Source organism: Cnephaeus nilssonii (assembly GCF_951640355.1).
Source record: "Cnephaeus nilssonii genome assembly, chromosome: 16".
Taxonomy (NCBI): domain Eukaryota; kingdom Metazoa; phylum Chordata; class Mammalia; order Chiroptera; family Vespertilionidae; genus Cnephaeus; species Cnephaeus nilssonii.
In genome coordinates this window covers 20,507,803-20,530,079 of record NC_137087.1, presented here as the reverse complement: position 1 = coordinate 20,530,079, position 22,277 = coordinate 20,507,803, and the positions used below count along the sequence as shown (strand labels likewise).

General features: G+C 56.6%; 1 protein-coding gene across 8 annotated transcripts in view; it reads left to right on the top strand.

Annotated features, from left to right (window-relative positions):
* PALD1 (phosphatase domain containing paladin 1) overlaps positions 1-22,277 on the top strand; it is an 84,505-nt gene that overhangs the window by 56,663 nt on the left and 5,565 nt on the right. For all 8 annotated transcript variants that reach the window (XM_079794232.1, XM_079794229.1, XM_079794230.1 and 5 more), the window contains exons 3-18: positions 1,554-1,656; positions 2,870-3,049; positions 4,468-4,632; positions 5,359-5,519; positions 5,694-5,769; positions 6,499-6,650; positions 6,950-7,049; positions 7,252-7,356; positions 9,107-9,202; positions 9,592-9,720; positions 10,116-10,232; positions 10,321-10,476; positions 10,830-11,012; positions 12,125-12,265; positions 12,497-12,568; positions 16,446-16,586. In XM_079794232.1, the coding sequence (XP_079650358.1) occupies positions 1,554-1,656; positions 2,870-3,049; positions 4,468-4,632; positions 5,359-5,519; positions 5,694-5,769; positions 6,499-6,650; positions 6,950-7,049; positions 7,252-7,356; positions 9,107-9,202; positions 9,592-9,720; positions 10,116-10,232; positions 10,321-10,476; positions 10,830-11,012; positions 12,125-12,265; positions 12,497-12,568; positions 16,446-16,586 (2,077 nt within the window). The remainder of the gene's footprint in view (positions 1-1,553; positions 1,657-2,869; positions 3,050-4,467; positions 4,633-5,358; positions 5,520-5,693; positions 5,770-6,498; positions 6,651-6,949; positions 7,050-7,251; positions 7,357-9,106; positions 9,203-9,591; positions 9,721-10,115; positions 10,233-10,320; positions 10,477-10,829; positions 11,013-12,124; positions 12,266-12,496; positions 12,569-16,445; positions 16,587-22,277) is intronic.

The window sequence follows — 22,277 nt, the reverse complement described above, 5'->3', positions numbered from 1 at the left end:
GTCCAGTCTTGCTCCGTGACCTTGGGCCTCTGTTTCCTTATCAGGATATGTGGGGATGACATAATATTTAACCCCGGGTGTGACTCAGAACAGTCACCTGCCTGCTATAAAAATCTGCGTGTGCCTCCTGACGCAGCCATGAGCCCCGTGCTCTTCAGATTGACAGTGTTTGAGGGGGAAGCGACCTTAGAGGTCATCCAACACGGGGGTCAGCAAACTGTATCTTTCGGGCTAAAGCTAGCCCAGCACCTGTGGTTGTCAGTAAAGTTTTATTGAAGCACTGCCATTCTCGTTCATTTACATATTATCTGTGGATGCTTGACCCGTCAACTGCAGAGGTGAGTAGCTGTAACAGAGACTTTGTATGGCCCACAAAGTCTACAATATTTACTATCTGGTCCTTGACGTAAAAGGTTTGCTGACTCCTGATCTAATAACACCCTTTAGCTCAGATGTGAAAACGGACTTAGATACACAAACTGAGTGTCGAGGAGGTAGAGAGATTTGCCCACCACGGGGCCTGCGGTGAGATGGAGGCAGAGCGAGCAGCAGGAACCACGTCTCTTGCGTCCTCTTCTGGTGCTCCCTCCCACGCATTCCACCACCCTGCCTTTCCTGGAGGCATTTCTTTTGTAAAGAGGATCGGACACCAGACCACCAGCTTTGGGAGGCTGTGTCTTCTTCATTGTTGGAATCAGCACACCAGCCTTTTGCGTCTTGGGCTTTGTTTGAAATGGCCCCGTGTGGAGGTAGAACCACCACTAGTAATAATACTTTTATTAATAAGCGCTGACTGTGCCCAAGGCACTGGGCTAAGCACTTACATTGTTTAATGCATTGATTTCTCGCAGCAGCCCCAGGAGGTGGGAATCACTGGAAATGTAGCTACAGAGAGTGGGTGACTCCGAAGTCACCGGGTTACAAAGCAGTGGAGGTGGATTCATGGCTCAAGCCTGTGTCCTGAACCACCTCACGGTGCTGTGGGATCACCAGTGTGGAGGTTGTTCCCAGAGACAAGTTGAGGGAAGGGACCATCCAGGACCAAAGTAACACCGAAGTAGAAGGCCTATTCAAGACAGAAGCTTCCCTCACTCAGAAGTCCAGGAGATGCCCCAGGTTGCATGATCAGCCAGGCTCCTCCTCTCTTGTGGCCCTGCCATCATCGATACCTGCTTCCTGCTACCACTTCTGGATGCTAGCCAGGGAGGAGGAGAGAAATGTAGAAGGCTCACACCTTCCCTTAAAGGGAATGACCCAGAAGTTGCACAAATCACTTCTCACATCCCATTGGACAGAACATAATCACATGACCATACTAACTGCAAGGGGGGCTGGGAAATGTAGTCTTCACATGGATGGCCCAGTTCCCATTCCAGGGTTGTAATTGCTCACAAAAGGGAGAGTGTATATTGTGGTACAATGGGCTGTCTCTGCCACAAATGGGTAACCACTTCAGTGGGAGTGGGGTGGGCCTGCTGTGGGGTCAGGTGAGGATGGAGTGGACTCTGGCTGCGGAGGTGGCCTGACTTGGTCTCCATCTGTAACCCTGGCAGGTACAACTGCAAGGAGGAGTTCCAGATCCATGATGAGTTGCTCAAGGCCCATTACACGCTGGGCCGGCTCTCGGATGCTACCCCTGAGCACTACCTGGTGCAGGTGAGGTCAGGTCCTACCCTTCCCTCCCTCTTCCAGCTTCTCTCCGCCCCTCCTGTCCTTCTTTAGGTTCTCTCCTTAATCTCTTCTGCCTCCCCACTGCCCCCTTCTCTGTTTCACTGCCTCATTCCACCTTCCAGGGCCCCAATCCCACTTCCTCTGACCATTTGTTTTCTGGGGCCCATTCGACCCGCCCTGTGGAGCCCCTGCTCTTCTCTCTCCATCCATCCCCTGCCTGGCCCCAGCATGCCCACACCCCCTCCGTTGGAGCACCAGGGAGACTGTAGATGAGGACAAAAGGTCCCTAGGCCCAGGACTGCTTCCCCTAGGGTGGGCATCTCCCTCCCCTTCTCTTTCGAAGTTTCCGAACTTCTCTGGCTTAGCTGTTGGTTTTTGTGTGTGTGTTTTGCCTTAAATATCCCCTAGAAAGTAAAGTCACAAGGACAGATGACTTTTCATCTACCTTGTTCACTGCTGTAGCCCCAGCCTCAGAACAGTGTAGGTCCTCAGTCAAGGGTCAATGAATGAAGGACAGAATGAAAAATCATGACAACGGTTGGCTGAAAGAGTAGCTGAGGATTTCTGGCCTCTGGAAGAACTGGTCCTACCTATCAGTCAGCAGTGCAGATGTGGGGCAAGGGGGTAGATGTGGTGACCTCAGGAATGAGCCCTTCTAGTTCCCCCTGTTCTCCCTCTTTCCTCTGTAGTCATGGCATTCATTCACTCCAGCTGGGGAGGGGAGAGACTGCCTTCCTCAGGACTGCAGGCCCGAGGAAAGGGCCAGGACAGCCTTCCTCTAGTGGATTCCCGCGGCCCCGCTGTGACTCCCTGCTCTGGCCTCTTCTCCAGACCCTGCCTCCCTCCCAGGGAGCTGTGGTCCACCCTAGAGCCAGCTCTAGTTTCCTGCTCCTGCAGTGCCTCTTCATGCTCTCCTTCTTCAAGGCCGGCTCCGATGCCAACACCTGCACGAAACCTTTTCAGATTCCCACTCAAGAGGAGCTGTGTTTTCTTTCCTCTTACTCCGTGACCCCCTTCCCGGGATCACAGATGGTCACGTATTTCGTCTGTTTTTTTCTGTGAGCCTGCAGACAACTTGAGGACCGTGTCCTCTCCCCATCTCCCCGATTCCCACCCCCTGGGGCCTGGGACAGAGCCCTGCCTGTAGAAGATGCCCCTGAGTCATCTCAGTGTCCCCCTCTGGCTCTTCCACCGCCAGGGACGCTACTTCCTGGTGCGGGATGTTGCTGAGAAGATGGACCTGCTGGGCACCCTGCGGAGCTGTGGGGCCCCCAACTTCCGGCAAGTGCGGGGCGGGCTCACCGTGTTTGGCATGGGACAGCCCAGCCTCTCGGGTTTCAGGCAGGTCCTCCAGAAACTCCAGAAGGACGGACACAAGGTAAGCATGGTCCATTTTCAGGCAGGGGCTAGCCCCCCAAATCCGGGGAACGGGGCTCCCGGGAGAGGCAACGTCAGAGGCTTTGGAGGGTCCTGGCCACATGATGGGGAGGGCGCTGGCGACCTGGACCAGGCCCTACCAGGCCTTGAGCACCATGACGGTCTTTGTGGTCAGCATGGGTGGAAATTCTGAGCAAATGTGTATTGCATTGTCCTGTGTGGACATTGGAGCCTCGAGGTCAGAAGCCCCTATTCACCCCACTCTGAGAGCCTCGGAGGAAGTGAGGAGGGTGACAGGATGACAAGAGGGGCCAGGTCATAACGAGAGAGTCACAGGATGATGATCACAGCTAACACTTATAGCCTCACGTCAACCCAAAAGGGCAGGGACATTATCCTCCCATTTTGTAGAGGGGGAAACTGAGATCCAGAGAGGATAAGTGACCCAGCTCATGAGTGGTGTCTCAGGACCCAAACCCAGACATATCTGGAATTCTAAGAGCCTACTTTTTTTATTTTTTGTTAATCCTCACCCAAGGATCCCATTGATTTTTTAGAGAGAGTGGAAGGAGGGAGGGAGGAAGAGAGAGAGAGAAACATGCCATAAGAGAGACACATCAATTGGTTGCTTCTGAACTCGCCCGACCAGGGCCAGGAATCGAACCTGTAACCCAGGTATGTGCCCTTGACCAGGAATCAAACCCGCAACCCTTTGGTGTGTGGGCTGATGCTCTAACCACTGAACCACCGACCAGGGTTCTAAGTGCCTGCTTTTAATGACTCTTCTCGCCTGCCTGCTGTCGAGGCGGGGAGGCGGGGTTTTGTCTCCAGAACAGAGGCTGAGGGTCCACCGTGATTTCAGGTTCTTCGACATGGGGTGTCTGATTTGGGGTGTAGATGGAGAGTTTTTGAGTGGGATGGGGTGTTAGTTGTGGTCAGATCCCACCTTCTCAGCTTGACCGCCGGTTCCTCAGGGTGGGGTCTCCCCACTATCTCCCTCCGTCTGTACGATGCACAGTGAATGAACGATTGCATTGGGGGTGAGGGCATTCATTTCTTCAACTGATGTTATCAAGCACTTGATTGATCCAGGGCTCTGTGCTAGGAGTTGCAGAGGCCAGGATGTGATTCTACCTGTGAGGAACCTGTAACCCGCTAAAGGAGAAAAGATGTGTTCGTTGATGATGTTACTACAAAGGGGAATTAACATTAGGATGTTCAGAGGGAGGACTCTTGGCCCTGAGAGGAGCAGGTGGCATTTGGTCTGAGCTTTGCTTCCTGGGTGGGATTCAGGTGTCAGGGACACAGCGGGGTGCAGAGCCTTGAAGAGGGGAATGGCCTGCTCAGAGGCCTGGCGGGGGCAGTGGGTCGGGCGTCCCTGCCCGACTGGGGTGACTTCCGTCCCCGGGCTCCCGGCAGGAGTGCATCGTCTTCTGTGTGCGGGAGGAGCCCGTGCTGTTCCTGCGAGCGGAGGAGGACTTTGTGCCCTACACACCTCGAGACAAGAAGAGCCTCCACGAGAACCTCCAGGGCTTGGGGTCTGGGGTCCAGGCGGAGAGCTTGGAGCTGGCCATCCGGAAAGAGGTGAGAGCCACTGGTGTGGGCGGGGCCCCTCCCTGGTAGGCCTTGGGCAGCGGAGATGAGACCCCAGACCACAGCTCAGCGCTGCTCTCACGGGCTCATACGTGCCCATCTTCCTGCCCTGCTTGGGCCAGTGGCTGGCTCCAGGGCCGGCTCGCGGGCAGCCAGAGGAAGGACCTCCTATTCCCGGCGCTGTTCGCCCCTGCCCCTTTCCCACACTGCTTCTCTCCCCACACGCAGCATCCCTTTTAGAAAAAGGTCTGGTGGGGCGAAAGCACTCGGCTAGGAGCCTGAGACTGCGTTCAGCCCCCTGAGCTCTGAGCCCTGGGGTGGGTCACGTCTCTCCTGTTGGTTTCTGAGGTTCCGCTGTCCACCCTCTACAAGGTTTGTCAAGGCCTCAGAGGCTGCTGACATGCCACAGAGGTATGGGGGTCACAGTTCCCCCCAAGACTTCCACAGGAAGAAGCCTAGTCCGGAGTGGCCGCTGGTGGTCCCCCATCTCCCTTTCAGGCCTCCTCTCTAGCCCCAGCTGACCAAGTCTGGCCCTGTCCTTCAGTCTGGTGGCTTAGCTAACCCCTGCTGCCCGCTGGGCAGAGCCCTTCCCCTGACCCCAGGGCCTGGGTAGCTGCCCGTGGGACACGCAGGTCATAGAGAGCACCCTGGCATGGAGCTCCCTCTGGGTGGCCTGAACATCCGTCATGGCCCCCTGGCCCCCGCTCCTCCATGCAGATTCACGACTTCGCCCAGCTGAGCGAGAACATGTACCACGTGTACCACAACGTCGAGGACCTGCGGGGGGAGCCCCACGCTGTGGCCATCCGGGGTGAGGATGATGTGCACGTGACCGAGGGGGTGTACAAGCGGCCCTTATTCCTGCAGCCCACCTACAGGTACCGAGGGCCAGCCCTGCACAGGGCCCTGGGGCTGGGCACGCTGATCTGGGTCTGCTCTCCAGCTGTGGCCTCAGCCTCACCAGCTGCAGGTGGGGCTGAATGGAATGCAGGGGTGGGGGGTGCCCAGGGTATGTGGCCTGCCTGATGGGCTACTCTCCCCTCACCTGGCAGGTACCACCGCCTGCCCCTGCCAGAGCAAGGGGCTCCCCTGGAAACCCAGTTTGATGCCTTTGTCAGTGTCATCCGGGTAAGTGGGGTGGAGGGGTGTTGGGAGCACAGAGTTGGGGAGCAAGGAAGGGCCTGGAGAGTGGGTCTGTGTAGAGGCCCTGTCTCCATGGAGATGCTCAGGGGAGGCGTGGCCTCTGAGTTGTGGGTGGTGTCGAGTATGATGGGTGTGTGTGCATGTGTGTGGGGGTTGTGTGCATCTGTGTGCCTGTGTGGGTGTGTATTTGTACATGCTCGGATGGCCCGGCCCAGCACTGGCTGTCTGGAGGACTGGCTTTGGCTGTGACGAGGCTGCTAACTTGCTGTGTGACCTTGGACAAATCTGCTAACCTCTCTAGACCTCAAGTTCCTAATTTCTTTACTGGAGCTAAACATTCTCACCCTCTAGACTCTTCTGATACTTCCTGAGTCCTGGTGGTGTTTCTCTCCCAACCCCGTCAGGGTCCTCTTACTTAACCCGCATCTCACAGGGGTGTTAGGTGTGGCCCTGCCCCGGAGTGGGTCTCAGTTCCAGAGCCAGTGCCCTGGTCTCCCCCTGGGTCTGGGAAGGAGGCAGAGCCTGTGCTCCCGGGGCAGGGGAGCAGATCGGGCCTTGGGGTTTGGCAAAAGGGGCCGAGCTTCCTGTCTGCCCGCCACTTGCTGCAGACTGGGGTGGGGGTGGGCCAGTGTCACGACCCCTTGTCCCTACTAGCTCCTCAGCCGAGGGGTGTCTGGGTCGTGCTGTGACATGGTATCCACGGTCCTTCCCCAGGAGACCCCCAGCCTGCTGCTGCTCCGAGACGCCCACGGGCCTCCCCCTGCCCTCCTCTTCAGCTGCCAGACAGGTGTGGGCAGGACCAACCTGGGCATGGTCCTGGGGACCCTCGTCCTGTTTCACCAGAGTGGGACTGCCTCCAGGCCTGAGTGAGTGGTGTGGGCAGGGCCCCAGGGACGTGTCGGGGGCTCAGAGCCAGAGCTGGAAACGGGTAGCTGGGGTTCGTGTCCTGGTTTGCCGCAGACTTTCAGGTGACCTGGAGAAAGTCACGACTTTTCTGGGCCTCAGTTTCCCCAGTGGGGAAAATGCCCCTTGGTCCCCCCCCCCCTCAACTTGAAAGGAGGACTTCAAGCCTGGAGCCTGGTGCCTCTCAGCGGCCATGCAAATGGGAGGGTCCCAGCAGGGCCATCCTGTGGCCCTGAGGATGCTCCCGCCCCTTCCTTGTCAGGGCTGCCCCTGCGAAGACCAAGCTTCTGCCCATGGAGCAGCTCCAGGTGATCCAGAGCTTCCTCCACGCGGTGCCCCAGGGCAGGAAGATGGTGGAGGAGGTGAGCAAGGGGCCGGGCAGGGGCAGTGCAGGGAGCATTCACACCCTCACGGGTGGGGTCCCTTCCCCCCCCGGGGACCTCCTCCTCTCATTCCTGGCTAATCATCCTCTTTACCTCCTTCTCTTCTGTCTGCCACCCTCTTCCCTTGGCCCTGGCCCTCCCTGCTGCTGCCCCCGGCCCCTGCCCTGGTCCCTGGCACCAGGTGGACAGAGCCATCACTGCCTGTGCTGAGCTGCACGACCTGAAGGAAGCCGTCCTGAAACACCAGAGGAAGCTGGACCGTGTCCGGCCTGAGAGCCCGGCCCAGGTGAGGCGTGGAGAAGGGAGAGCTGCCGCCTTCCGGGAACCCGCAGCCTCACTTGTTAGGCCTGTGGGCCGGCTTCGTTCACACGGACGGACGTGTCCCGGCTGCTGCTTCTCCCAGGAGAAGAGCGGTTTGCAGAGGAAGGGGTTGGGGGCGGGTGTGCAGGCAGGACGGAAGGAAGAGGGAAGTTTACTTTCCCTGACCAGGTCCCCTCGCTGCAGGATAAACAGGATGGAGGAAGGGGCTGCCGGCGGGGTGCTGGGGCCTCTGGATCCAGATACTTCCCAGAATGCTCGTGGCTCTCCCCCAAATAAAATCTGGGCCTTCCTTCAGGACGGCCGGGGCTGGGTCCAGCCTGCCGCCCCTGGGAGGGTGAGGCTCTGCGCTGTCTCAGCCGGCCGGTCCCCACTCCGGGGAGAAGGCGCTGGGCAGTGTTTGCAAACAGTGCGTGGAAAGAATCTGAAGCTGCAGAGCTTTTTCCTTCTTTAACACGTTACAGACATCTTTAAAAAGCAGCGTTATATGATGGAAAATTGAGAAATTAGAGAAGGAAACTAATCCCAGCAGAGCCGCTGCGAGCACGTTGGGCCGGATTCTTTCCTCTTTCACGTTGATCATGTTCCCGTGTAGGTTGCCCCAGCACGCGGTTCGCATCCTGCGTGTTTTGTTTGTCTTTCCCCTGCGCATACCTGCTCGTTGTCACTGAGGATTTTCTGGGCTGCGTAGCTTAAGCTCCCTGCATGGTGCAGCATCGTTGGGCTGACAGGTTAAGAGCATGGTGGCCCAGGGTCCGGTCCTGGCCCCGCCACACACTGGCGTGTGGGTGTGGGCTAGGGGCCACCGATGATAATGACCCACGAGGCTGCTGTGAAGAGCAGGTCAGATGAGACCCATAAAGCACTCAGCAGGGGACCTGACCCAGGCAGGTGCTCCCGGCAGTCACCGGCCATGATTCATCACAGGCCCCTTCTGGTTGCATTTGAGTCACTTCTCATTCCTTATCCTTGTCAACACTGTTGTGCCAAGCAGCTTTGTGACAACGAGCTTCCATGCATGTAGGATTTTTCTCCCTTAGTCTGGAGTAGGTGCCGGGACACGGTGGCCCCGGGCCAGACCCAGCCCACCACCGGCTTCGGTAAATGCGTTTTTCTGGGGCTGGCCTCGCCCACTCGTTCTGCGCGGTGCCTGGCTGTTCCGCTGCAGCGGTGGCGCTGAACAGAGACGGTCAGCCTGCAAACCGAGAATTCTTACTGCTTGGCCTTTTATAGAGGCAGTCGTTCGCTGACCTCTATCCTGGATTCCCAAAGATGGAATTCAACTTCATCCAAGGGCCCGGCCTTTCTCTCGGGCCTGTCCCCGTCTCCTTTGCCCTCCGAGGCCGGTGCTGACCCAGCAGAACCTGATAGCTGAAGGCGAGAGAAGGACCCTAGGGAGTCATGCCCGCTGACAGCCCCCACCCAGCGTGCTGGGCTGGGGTTAGGACACTGGTTTAGGGACCCAGCTCTGTGACGTTGACCAAGACCCTTCATTTCTCTGAGCTTCAGTTTCCCCTCTCTACGTAGGGGTAGTGATTGTGGCCCCTGGAGCACTGTCACGTGGGCCTTTTCGCTTTCTTGTAGGGAGGGTCCCAGGCGCAGGGAGGTGAGGGCCTCGGGCTCAGGGGAGATGCTATACACTTGCTTGGGGTGGGGCTGTGGGGCCAGAGCAGCCCCATCTTTACCTCCCCAACCTCCCTCCTGTCCCCTCCCCTCAGGGCAGCAGCAGCCAGCAGGGCGTCCGGCAGAGGGCCCTGCAGAGCCTGGAGCGGTACTTCTACCTGATCCTGTTTAACTACTATCTGCACGAGCAGGTGGGCCGGGATGAGAGGACCCTGCCCTTCTCCGGGCCCCTCCAGCCTCCCACCCGTGACAGGCATGGGGTCAACGAGGACCCCTGTGGAATTAGGGAGGAGAGTTGGGGACACATATGTTGGTTCCAGAGGAAGGCAGGTGTGGGGGATGCAAGGGGAGACCCAGAAGGGGGTGGTCCCTGAGAAAAGGGAGGATCCACCTCTCATCAGGGCTTTGGGGCCCAGAAAGATCTTGCCTTGGACGTCCTGGTCCTTGCTCCCCACCCTCTCATCCATGCCCTGGGCCATCATGGGTGTTTCCTGGGACTCCCCCACCCTGGGGCAGGCAGGGGGAGCTCAGGGTGGCCCTGGGCCCCTGAACTGCCGTCTCTCTTTGCCTTGGGCTGCAGTACCTGCTGGCCTTTGCCCTCAGTTTCAGCCGCTGGCTGTGTGCCCACCCTGAGCTGTACCGCCTGCCTGTGACACTGAGCTCAGCGGGGCCCGTGGCCCCTGGGGACCTCATCGCCAAGGGCTCCCTGGTGAGTGTGGCTGTCTGCCTGGGGAAGTGGGATGTGTGGGGGCTGGCCTGTGATTCCTGCGGGGTTCAGGGAAGCAGCACCCTCCTAGAGGCAAAGGGGCGACAGCCTGTGGGTGTGGAATCTTCTTGTGAGTGTGATGGGGTCATTCTCCGCGTTCTGGCTCTCCTCCATCTCACACCGAGTGGTCTGGGCAGGGGGTCGGGAGACCTAGTTCTAGAGTCTTTGCCACCAGCCTCGGCGTCCTCATCCGGAGAGTGGGCACTGCCGGTCCCCTTGCCAGGGCAGCGACGAAGCTCTGAGTGTGAAGTGCTGTCCCCCGTTCCACTGCCCCCCGGGGCTGGTTCCGATCCTCTCAGTGGCTGCTGTGAGTACCAGGCTTGCTGCTCTCCCTACAGAGGGCGGACGATCTCGTCTCCCCAGACGCACTCAGCACCATCAAAGAGATGGACGTGGCCAACTTCCGGCGGGTGTCCCGAATGCCCATCTACGGCACAGCCCAGCCCAGTGCCAAGGTGACCACCCCGGCTGGCCTGGGTCCGTTTGTGGGGTGGCGGGAGGGGAGGGTGAGCCCTTCCGCTGACCTCCCTCCTGTCCCTGCAGGCCCTGGGGAGTATCCTGGCCTACCTGACCGATGCCAAGAGGAAGCTGCAGCAGGTCGTTTGGGTCAACCTGAGGGAGGAGGCTGTGCTGGAATGTGACGGGCACACCCACAGCCTGTGGTGGCCTGGGCCCCCCATGACCACTGAGCAATTGGAGGTGAGGCCCTTCTGCCTTCTGCACACCTCTAGCTTGGAGGCCTTCCGGGGAATTGGCCTGGGAGGGTCCTTAGAAGGTCCCATGCGCCTATTGTACAGATGGAGAAACCGAGGCCCCCAAGTGTCAGGGAGTGGGTGATTCACGATTCCTGCCATGGCCACCTGCCTGGCTCCGGGTCTGGTTTATGATCCCTGAGGCTCAGGAAGGGCAGGCCTGGGTCCGGGCAGCCATGGGTCCGGGCAGCCATGGGTCCGGAAGCCAGGACTGTCCTGGCCATAGCAGACTCTGGTCTTTCAGGTCTGGCCTGGAGGCTGCCTCAGTGGCCTGTGTGCCCTCTGTCCCACCCTCCCTAGGACCTGGAGACCCAGCTGAAGGCCCACCTGAGCGCGCCTCCCGCAGGCGCGGAGGGCCCACGGACCCACAGGTTCCAGACGTGCCTCACCATGCAGGAGGTCTTCAGCCAGCACCGCGGGGCCTGCCCCGGCCTCACCTACCACCGCATCCCCGTGCCGGACTTCTGTGCCCCCCGCGAGGAGGTGAGGGGCCAGGCAGGCAAGGCCGCTTCCCCTCTGGCCTGGGCCACGGCTCTGCTGAGGACTGGGAGCTCGTGCCACAGGGTTTTAGATTTGGCTCAGGTGGTTTATTCACATCCCTTCCAAGCTTGGCATTTGCATGCACGTGTGTGTGTGTACATGTGTGTTTATTATATGTTGTAGGTGAGTATGAGGGTGAGCATGTCCGTGGTGTTTGTGGTATATGTGTGTTGGGGGACTGGAGTGGGTGTCATGTGGAGTGGGTATGTGTGTGTGGTGTGTGTATCTTAATGGTGTCCGTGATGGATATCTTACTTTTACTGGGGCAAGTGTGGAGAGTGTGTCTTTGGGGAAATATGTGGTGTGGTGTGTGTCTGGGCTTTGTGGAGGAGGGTGTTGTGGGATGCTGTGTGTCACTTGAAGGGGTCTGTGTGCATGTGGCTTCTGTAGGTTTGTGACCTGTGTGTCTTTGTGGATGTCTGTGTAGAGTGTGTCTTTAAGGTAGGTGGATACCTCTGTGTGGTGTATGTGTCCAGCGTGTGTTGTGGGGGCCGCTGTGTGCCTGTGATACCTTGTTTGGGTGCCGAGTCTCTGTGGGTCTTTGCAGTGGGCGTAGGGGGGCCTGATAGGAGGTGATGGGGCTTGGGTTTCCTGTCTCCCTTTGCTCTGTGGGTCTGGTTGTCTGTAGTTTGTCGCCCCCTGGTGGCCGTGCACTGCAATGACCCGCTGAGGTTGGGACCTGCGTTGTTGGGTGCCTCACCGGTGGGCAGCAGAGCAGGGGGTCCATGCGTGGCCTGGGGCGCAGCACATCGGAGTGCGTGCACATGTGCGTGTTCTGCCTGGTGGACGGTGGGCAACAGAAGCCCAGATCTGAGCATGTGTCTGTCCGCTCAAATGTCCGTCCCGGTCCTGGGGTGGGGATTAGGCTGTACACGGGGCTGTTGACACGCTCGTGGTCTTGTGTGTACTGCAGTGAGTCGAGTGTGTGTGTACAGGTTGTGAGCCTGACCCAGCCTGGCATAGGGTGAGCACTCCCTTTTGGGGGGGGGGTGCCACCCCGGGAGTCTGTGCAGCCAGGAGCACCCACTGACTCAGACCTTGGTCTCCCCACGCAGGATTTTGACCGCCTGTTTGAGGTCCTGCGGGGCGCCCTCACCAAGGACGCGGGCGCCGGCTTCGTGTTCAGCTGCCTCAGCGGCCAGGGCCGGACCACGACGGCCATGGTGGTGGCTGTGCTCGCCTTCTGGCACGTCCGCGTATGTGAGGCCTCGCGTGAGGGCAGCGGTCCGCTCAGGCAGCCTGGGCACTGGGTGCCTGGGGACACCGGCTATGCCAGGAGGGTGTAGGGGTAGAGCTGATGCCTGGCGTGTCCACGCATCCTGGGCAGAGGGCAATGGGGGGCAGACCCCTGGCAAGGGGCTCGTGGCCTGAGGGAGAAGTGCAGCCTGGGAAGGAGTGCTCCCATCCCAGCAGCTGTCCTCCCTCAGGGCTTCCCCGAGGTGGCGGAGGAGGAACTCGTGAGTGTGCCCGATGCCAAGTTCACCAAGGGGGAGTTTGAGGTGAGCACGCCCTGTACGGTCCCCGGGGGACACCTGTGGGAGGGAGAGGGCAAGTTTGCTGGCAGGTCGGGAGGAATTTTCAGAGCTCTTAATGCGGTTTCCTCTTCCACTTCATCACATCAGTGCTTCTCTGTTCCCATTTCACAGATGAGCAAACCAAGGTATGGGGCAGCTTGGCTCTGGGGCCCTGGCATATGGCCATGGGCGATAAGGGGCCTGGACCCCCCTCATCCTGCCTAACCCTATTGCCGGGCGACTGTATGCCCTGGGGGAGTCCATTGGCCACCTTCTTGTCTGGGTAGCATTGACACCCCCCTCATAGGCACCTGGGACCCAGCTGTGGTGGGCGACCTTGGTGCGGGGCTCTGGCCTGCCCAGCCCCAACCCCATTCCAGTTCAGGACACGGGATGGACAGCCACTGACCTTCCCCATGTCTTGTGCACCCACCACAAGCATGTCGTCTTCCTAGACACCTGGCAAGTAGGTGGCAGTGTCTCCCTCTTACAGGTGGGGGATGTGGAGTTCAGAGCTGGCACGTGGCTGCCTGGTGTCTGCATTGTGGTTGGCTCCTGCCTACCTGGCCAGCCTAGCCACGCGCCCCTCCCTGCTGTCCTGCCACCCTGGCTTCCACGCGGGTCCTCAAACTCGCCAAGCTCTTTCAGCTTCCGGGCCTTTGCATATGCTGTTCCCTAACCCTGGCCCTCTTCTCTCTTTATTTTCACTGATGATCTTCTTCTTATGTTTTTATTGTGGTAACATATACATAGCATAAAATTTACCATTTTAAGCATTTTTAAAAATTTTTTTATATATTTTATTGATTTTTTACAGAGAGGAAGAGAGAGGGACAGAGAGTCAGAAACATCGATGAGAGAGAAACATCGATTAGCTGCCTCTTGCACACCCCCTACTGGGGATGTGCCCGCACCCAAGGCACATGCCCTTGACCGGAATCGAACCTCGGACCCTTGAGTCCGCAGGCCGACGCTCTATCCACTGAGCCAAACCGGTTTCGGCCATTTTAACCATTTTTAAGTGCACAATTCTGTGGCATTAATTATGTTCTCCTTGTTGCACAATTATCGCCACCATCCAGAGCTTTTTCATCATCCCAAACTGGCAAACCATTCAACAGTCACTCCCCATTCCTCCCTCCCCCCAGTCCCTGGTAACCACTGTTCTATTTTCTGTCTCTGAATTTGACTCTTCAACGTGCTGCATATGAGTAGAATCATGTATAATACAGCACTTAATAGTAAGTATTTGTCATTTTGTGTCTGTGTATTCCACTTAGGATAATGTCTTCAAGGTTCATTCATGTTGAGCATGTATTAGAATTTCCTTCCTTTTAAAGGCTGACAAATATTCCACTGGGTGCATATACCGTGTTTTGTTTGTCCACCCACCTTTTGGCTGCTGTGGATAATGCCTCCATGAGCATGGGTGTACCGATATCCGAGTCTGCTGTCAGTTCCGTAAGGGGAATTGCTGGGCCGTGTGGTAACTGTACGTTTAACTTCTGAGGATCTGCCATACTGTTTTCCACAGTAGCCACACCATTCTACATTTCCACCTGCAGGACGCAAGGGTTCCAGTGTCTCCACACCCTTGCTAACACTTCATTTCCTGTGGTGTTTGCTTTTATAACGCCCACCCTAGCGAGGCTGGAGTGGCATCGCGTTGTTGTTTGGATGAGCATTTCTCTGATAATTACTGATGTTGAGCGTCTTTCATGTGCTGTTTGGCTGTTCGTGTATCTTCGTGGGGTGATGTCTGTCAAGTTCTTCGCCTGTTTTTGATTTGAGTTGTTTCGTTGTTGAGATGTAGGAATTCTTTTCATGTTCTTGGTATCAATCCCTTATCAGCTATGTGATTTGTAAGTGTTTCCTTCCATTCTGTGGATTGCCTTTTTACACTGCTGATAGTGTCCCTTTTTTTTTTTTTTGCAAACGTTTTAAAATTTAACGTTCAGTTTGTGTAACTTTTCTTTTGTTGCCTCATGCTTACGTTGTCGTATTCAGGAAGTCATTGTCAAATGCAGTGTCATGAAGATTTTCCTCTGTTTTCTTCTAAGAGTTTTATAGTTTTACTCTTATATTTGAGTTTATTCTGAGTTAATGTTTGCATATGGGGAAGGTGGGGGTTCAAGTTCATTCCTTGGCATGTGGACATTCAGTTTTCCCAGCACCATTTGTTGAAAAGAATGTCCTTTCCCCACCGAATGGTCTTGCATCCTGGTCAACAGTCACTTGATCATATCCGTGAGAGTTTATTTCCGAGTCGAATCCTTAGTCTTCATGTCAGTCAGATGTGATACTTAGACCTCTTTTTACTCACCCCCAGCATTTTGCTAGGAGCTGTGTGCACGCTCTTATTCATGCTTTACAGCCCCCAAGAGTTAGTGCCCTTGCTACTCTCAATTGACAGGTGAGGAAACTGAGGCACAGGGAGCTAAGCTCATCACCCCAGGCCATATCAGAGAGGTGATGGGGCTGGGGCACAAGCCAGGGAGTGGACCTCAGGGCCTGTGTTCCGAAGTTATTTGACCTGAAGATGCCCCTAACCCCCTGTCCTCACCCATCCCAAGACATCCCCCTGTCTAGACCAGCTTTCTTTGCAATTAGTTTGGGCCTATTGAGCCCACAGTCTGGCAGGGAGCATCACATATAATGTGAAGAGGGCTGGAATAGGCATTGGTTCTGAGGGCTGAGGGCGCAACTGGGGGAGCCCAGGAGGGCCTCGTGGAGGAGGTGACATTAGAGTACATTTTAGAAAGATGAGTGAGTTCGTGGGTGAGGAGGATTAGTGTGCAGAGGAGATCAAGTGTGCAAAAGAGGGAGTCTGGAAAGGACAGGGGCTGTTTAAGGCTGCGATTGGCAAGAATGAAGGAACTGGGGCTGAGGTGGGAGGACCTAGATTGTGAGGACTCTGAAGGGCTACACTAAGTGCTTGACCTTGACCTTGAGGCTAGCAGGGAGGCAGAGGAGGTCATGATCATTGGGAGGGAGAAGGAGAAGGGCTTAGTTGTGTGGAGGAGGGGAGAGGCGGGGCCTGAGTGAGGAGAGGAGGGGCTGTGGGACCAGCAGGAGAAGCTCAGTTCTCATTGGTAGGTCTTGGGGCAAGGAAGGCACCAGGTTGAGCGTGGGTTTCTGGCTGGTGGTGTGACAGCCAAGGAGATGAAGAATTCCTGGGAAGGAGCAATTTTGGGGAGAGGCTAGGAGTTCCCTTCACTGAGTTTGAAAAACTGCAGCTTTCTCCCACTTACATTCTCACAGCCCCTCTCTGGCTCCCAGAGAGGAGGCGGGGCTGCCACCGTGGGATGAGAGGTGATGGAGACCTGGATTGGTGCTGGCTGTGGGGGTGCCTGATAGAGTTGCTGGGGGGATGACTAGGGGGAAGAGCCCTGCCCTACAGAGGGGCCTTCAGAGGCCTCCGTTTCCCTAGGAGTAAAGGGGGGCTTACATCAGATGAGTGGGATCCATGCTGGGTTCCCCATAGTTGGGTGTCCCCGAGATGCCTGTGGCCTCTGCTGGTGGTGGTGACCAGAGCCAGCTGGGCCCCGACATAGGCTCATTGCATGCATCGTCTGCTTACTCACCCCACCAGCCTGTGCACACAGCTTTCTGTTTTGTAGATAAGAGTTTGGAGAGGTTGTTTTTTTAAAAAAAACAAGGTTTCTATCGCTTAGGAAAGCAAGCACCTTGGGAGCCCTGACCTCAGAGGTATCAGGAGCCCTTGTCCCAGCCCCACCTGAGGACTGGGGTCCGGGCCTGGGCCTCGAGGCCCGGTGGCCCTGGGGTGGGGTGAGCCTGTTGCTGAGGGTGAGGCCCCCCGGCCCCTTGGTCTTCTCTCGGCTCAGCCCCCTCCTCTGCGCAGGTGGTGATGAAGGTGGTGCAGCTGCTGCCCGACGGGCACCGTGTGAAGAAGGAGGTGGACGCAGCGCTGGACGTCGTCAGCGAGACCATGACGCCCATGCACTACCACCTGCGGGAAATCATCATCTGCACCTGCCGCCAGGTGAGCCCTCCCTCCCCCGTGCGGCCCGGGATGTGGCCGCTGCGGGCGGGAGGCGGCTCGGCGTCCCTGGGGACCCTCGTGGGCTCTGGGCCACACCTCCACCTGCTGGAAACGGAGGTGACCCCTGGAATGGAAACACGCCCGACCCCAACAGCCCCCCGTTTGATTCTGGAGCACCTGGTGGGGTGTGTGCAGGGGAGCAGGTCAGAGGGTTCAACAGCTGCTGCCGTCCTGGGCCCGGCAAGCATGTGGCCAACCAGAACGGAACCCTGCCAGGCTCCCTGTGGTGCCAGACAGCAGCCCTTCTGCTCCTGTCAGGGGGCCCCGGGGCAGACGGGGCCATTCTGTGGTCCTGGGGGCGGCTGCTTGATAACCGGCAGGGCAGCAGTTAACAGCTGACACTGGAGGGACTGGGCATTAAATCAGAAGGTTTCCATAAAGGTCCAGATATGTAAACATTCAGATTTTCAGCCTGTTTAGAAAAATGGTGTCCCCTTGGTGGCCATGGTCCCCAGTGCGCTGTCACATGGTCCTCCCGGCCCAGTCATGTGACCCGCCGAGCAGCCCTGGGCGTTGGACTTTGTGGCCTCTGGCCTCTGTGTGGAGCACACGGAGCGGCCTATTCCGTGCTCCTCTGGGCCCATCAGTTTGGTTGGCTGCTGGGGCAGAGGAGGTGCTGGGTCAGGAAGAGGCAGCGATGGGGGCACCGGGGGCCTCAGGAAGACTGTGCCTGAAGTGAGTGGGCATCTCCTTGGGTGCCAGCCTTGTGCTGTCTGCTGCTGGCCAGCAGTCCCCAAGGGCAGCGTCTGCCTGTGGCCCCTGCGAGAAGGGACTGCTCCAAGCCAGCGTCACACTCTGCCTGCACCGGGCACACCTTGGTGAAATGGCTGAGCCATGCCAACCTTTGCTCAGGGTCATGGGTGGGTGCTTGGCTGGGGCAGGCGGTGCTCAAGGTCAGAAGTCAGTTGGAAGAGCTGCCAGATGTGGGTGGAGAAGGTGGCTAAGGAGTGTCAGAAAATGGACTTTCCTGACCTTTGGAAGATGGACTAGTTTTCCCCAAGGCCCCAGCTAGATTGTATCTCTCTCTGTTTCTTTGGGGCCTTCATAGGGGTATGGAGGCGGCCACTGGGTGGCAGCCGTGCGCTAAGAGACTGAGCTCCTCTGGCTTTCGAAGGACACGGAGGGGGCTGAGCCCCGGAGCCTCCGGTTCTCTCTGTAGGTGGAAGCTCAAGGAGTTGGAAGGGAAGCCTAGCCCTGCTTCAAAGCATCAAAGGCCCCCTCCCCACAACCCTTCCTTAAGCGTTCTAGGTATCCCACCCCACCCCACCTCCAAAGGGGATCACCCTCCCCTCCTCTGAGCTCTGCAGCCATGGATGTCCATTGCGAGGCACAGAGGGTGGCGCAGGGAGCACTAAGGGGAGAGAGAGAGGGCCCACGGAGCTGACCTGGAACAATCCCAGCGCCATGAGAGCCGGGGAAGGCCCTTCTGGCAGGAGGGGCTCGTGGGCAGAAGCCAGGAGGCTGAACGGCGCGAAGTAGGAGTGGAGGCAGTGGAGGTGCTTTGGAGCCTGTGAACACCGTTGTGTTGGACGCTCTCAGAGATGATGTTGGATGGGTACGGTGGCTCTAACTCTGTTGGCAATAGAGAGGGAAGGGTGGTGTGGTTGGGGCGATGGTTAGCAGTGGACGCCCCTGCTGCCTTTGGATTGTGGAGTGTTTCAGGGAGGAGGCAGGAAGAAGAGCCAGTGGACGGCCCTCCCCCCCATGCCCACCAGCCCCCTATTCCAAAGGCCAGGATGGTGCTGACCTTTGCCATGGGAGGATGGTGGTGGTCGTGGCTGTGGGTGGTGATACAGAAGCACGATGTAGCGTTATTTCTCAGTGCGGCCACCAGGTGGCCCCAGCGAGCTGAATTTGCGCCAAACTCAAGGGGCTGAAGAAGGCAGACACCTAATGCAGTCCTCACCTGGCTGCGTAATAGATTCACCTGGGAGCTTTAAAAAACACCCTTCACTGAACTCCATCCCCAGAGAGTCTGATTTAGTTGGTCTGATTGGGGGCCAGAGGGTGGATCTTTTACAAAAAATTTCCCTTGGGGATTCCAGTGTATGGGCAAGGTCAAGGACACGAGATCCTCTAAGCAGGGGTCCCCTGCTTCAGCGAACACCAGGGTCTCCTGGGGGCGTGTTAAAAAGCATGTTGCTGTACCCCACCGGGTCTTTGGTTCTGTAGGGCTGGATGTCCAGCAGGCTCCTACATGATGCTGGTGCTCCCGGTCAGGCAGGGAAGCAGCTGGGATTTTTACTGCGTTGAACGGGTAAATCAGTTTGGGGAGTGTTGCCATCTGAACAACAGTCACTTTTCTGATTCATGAACGTGAGGTTTCCCCCACTTATTTAGGTATTCTTTCATTGCCAACATGTTTTATAGCTCTCAGAGTGTAAGCTTTACACTTCTTTTGTTAAATTTACTCCTACTTTATTGTACTTATGCTATTGCGAATAGAATTGATTTTCCTTATTTCATGTGTTAGTATGTTCATTGCTATGGTATAGAAATACAATTAATATCTTTATATTGGTCTATCTTGCAACCTTGCTAAACTTGTTTATTAGTTCTAATTCTTGTTTGTTTTAGTGAATTCCTTAGAGTTTTCTATATACGAGATCATGTCATCTACAAATGTGGTTTTACTACTTTCTTTCCAATATGGGTGCCATTTATTTATTTATTTATTTATTTATTTATTTATTTATTTTTAAAATATGTTTTTCTTGATGTTAGAGAAAGAGGAAGGGAGAGGGAGAGAGAGAGAGAGAAAAAAAAAATCAATGTGAGAGAAAAACGTCTGTTGACTGCCTCCTACACAACCCCTCCTGGGGGATCAAGCCCACAACCCGGGCATGTGCCCTGACTGGGAATCCAGTGGTGACCTTTTGGTACATGGGTTGATGCTCACTTAACTGAGCCACATTGGCCAGGGCTGGGTGCCTTTTACTTAATTTTCTTGTCTAACTGCCCTGGCAAGATCTTCCAGCACATGTTGAGCAGAAGTAGCGAGAGCAGACACCCTCTTTTTGTCCCTGATCTTTGGGAGAAAGCTTTTAGTCTTTCACTCTTAAGTATGATGCTAACTGTGGGTTTCTCTTAGACACCCATCCGTAGTTTGAGTCTTTTCAGTCCTCACTGGAGGATATGTTTTATTGATTTTTAGAGAGAGAGGGAGAGAGGGAAACATCGATGTGAGAGAAACATCAGTTGACTGCCTCTCGTGTGCTCCCTGACCAGGAATTGAACCCACGACCTTTTGGTGCGTGGATGGTGCTCCAACCAATGGAACCACCTGGCCAGGGCTTGAGTGTGTTTTTTTTTCATGAGTAGATGTAAAATATTTTAAAAATACTTTCTATGTCTCTTGAGATGATTATATGGTTTTTGCCCTTTATCCTATTGCTATAGTGTATTGTGTTAGTTGATTTTTGGATTTTAAACCAACCTAGCATTCTGGGATAAATCCTACCTGGTCATGGTAAGTGATCTTTATATATTTTCTGCATTTGGTTTGTTGCAGAGTTTTTGCATCGGACTCATGAGAGATATTGACCTGTAGTTTTTTGGTTTGTTTTTTCTTATGATGTCTTTGTTCGGTTGGTGTTAGAATGGTACTGGCCTCATAGCATATCACCCTCTCACTTTCCCAGGTCGGGGACTGAAGCACAGAGAGGATGTGAGGTCATCACAAGCATGTAGTTAGCTTGGGCTGGCATAACCAAGTACCACAGGCTGTGTGTCCGAAACCACAGAATTCTATTTTCTCACGGTTCAGGAGGCTGAAAAGTTCAAGATCAAGGTCCTGGCTGACTCAGTTTCTAGTGAGGACCCCTCCTGGCTTGAGGGCCGCTGCCTTCTCGCTATGCCCTCACGTGGCCTTTCCCAGGCACGCGTGTGGACAGAGAGAGGCGAAGGGGAGAGGGTGGGGCTCTCTGGGATCTCTTCCTTTATGTTTTAAAATATATTTTTATTGATTTCAGAGAGGAAGGGAGAGGGAGAGAGAGAGAGAAACATCAGTGAGAGAGAACCATTGATTGGCTGCCTCCTGCATACCCGCCACCTGGGGATGGAGCCCGAAACCCAGGAATCAAACCCGTGATCTCTGCGTTCATGGGTTGATGCTCAACCACTGAGCCACACTGGCCAGGCCTGTTCCCTCCATTTTTGCATTTGAGGAAGGGAGACCCTTGGGCATGCCAAGAGCACACAGCTAGTCGGGCAGGAGGAGAGTGAGCCGCCAGACCCCGACCCCCAGAGAGGCCCTTCTCACCTGCCCCACTGCCTCCCCGGGAGCGGGTTAGAGTCTGATGGTCAGATCTGGATGGAATGGGCTCACCCAGCGCGTAGTATGTAGTGGGCCCTGGACAGGTCGGCCCACGTGGGTGCCGGGCAGACTGCAGGTTGGAGAGGCCGGACATGCCAGGGCCCTGGCCACCATTCCCGGGCCCCTTCTATTTCAGGGTTCAGTCCCAGTGGACAAGGAGGTCTTGCCCGCTGCACCACAGCTAATGACAGCCTGGCCTGCCAGGCCCTTTAAAAACAGCTCCACTATTTTTATCGGCAGGAGGTGGCTGGCCTGGCCTCCTCCCCAGGCAGTGCCAACACGGGTGATTTTAAGGAAGCCAGGGCCTCGGTAGGAAGACGGGTCATTCCTCAAATCACAGACTTGGATGGGGCAGGATGTGCCCACGGAACCGTCCGGGGAGTGTCAGGCGTCCCCTGTAGCCAGTGGTCTGAATTTAGAGATAATTCTACCCTGCCTTGCCAGGGGGCTCAGAAGGAAGCGCTCGGCCTCTCCACCACGACTACTGTGCAGACCCCACCTCGGTGGTCGGGGGCGCCGAGAGGACGGCTGGTGGGGCCTGTCCGGGAGCCACGCCGAGCTGGGACATTTCTTCTCACTGTTTCATTGGGAGGAGTTTACAGTGGCTTTTGCCCGGTGGGACCACGGGTGATTTCCTTTCCTTCTGAGGAAGTGGTTTCACATGGGCCCGGCCTCCGGATGGAGTTTGGGAAGCAGCATCAGGGATGGGGTGGAGCCCTGTGCGCGCAGCCGTGATCCCGTCCGCGGCGGAGCCAGAGCTGCACTGCGCTGGCCACGGCGTGTGTTTGGGTCAGATCCTTTTGTTTTCTGTCCACGGCCTAGTTCTAAACAAGGTTGGCTGATGGTTTAAAGCAATAGGAACCCTGATCTGTCTCCCAGCTCCACCCCAGCAGCATCCGGGGCCATTCCCAACCTCAGATCCGCCAGGAGCCTTCACTGCCCCTTCTGCGGAGAGTCCAGGCTCGGCCTGGCCCTGGGTGTGCCTCCGTCCTCCCCCTCCCACGCTGCTCTGAGCTCCTCCCTCTGTCTGTCTGGAGATACCTCACAGGGCACCTTCCTGCCCCCTTCCTCCTAACCCACCTCAAGCATCCCCTGCTCTTGGATGCCCTCCCCAGTCCAGCTGCCTGCCCTGCCTTCATCCCATGACCTGGCCCTCTGGGTGCTTTGTATCTGTCTCCTGTCCCCCCTCCTGCCTCCCCCCAACCACCACCACCCGCGTCTCTGGGGCAGGGCCTGGGCGTGTGCCGCGCTGCCTCCTGTTCCGTGAACGAATGGACCTGTGGGGCTCTCCATGGTTTCCAGTGCTTCCTCATATC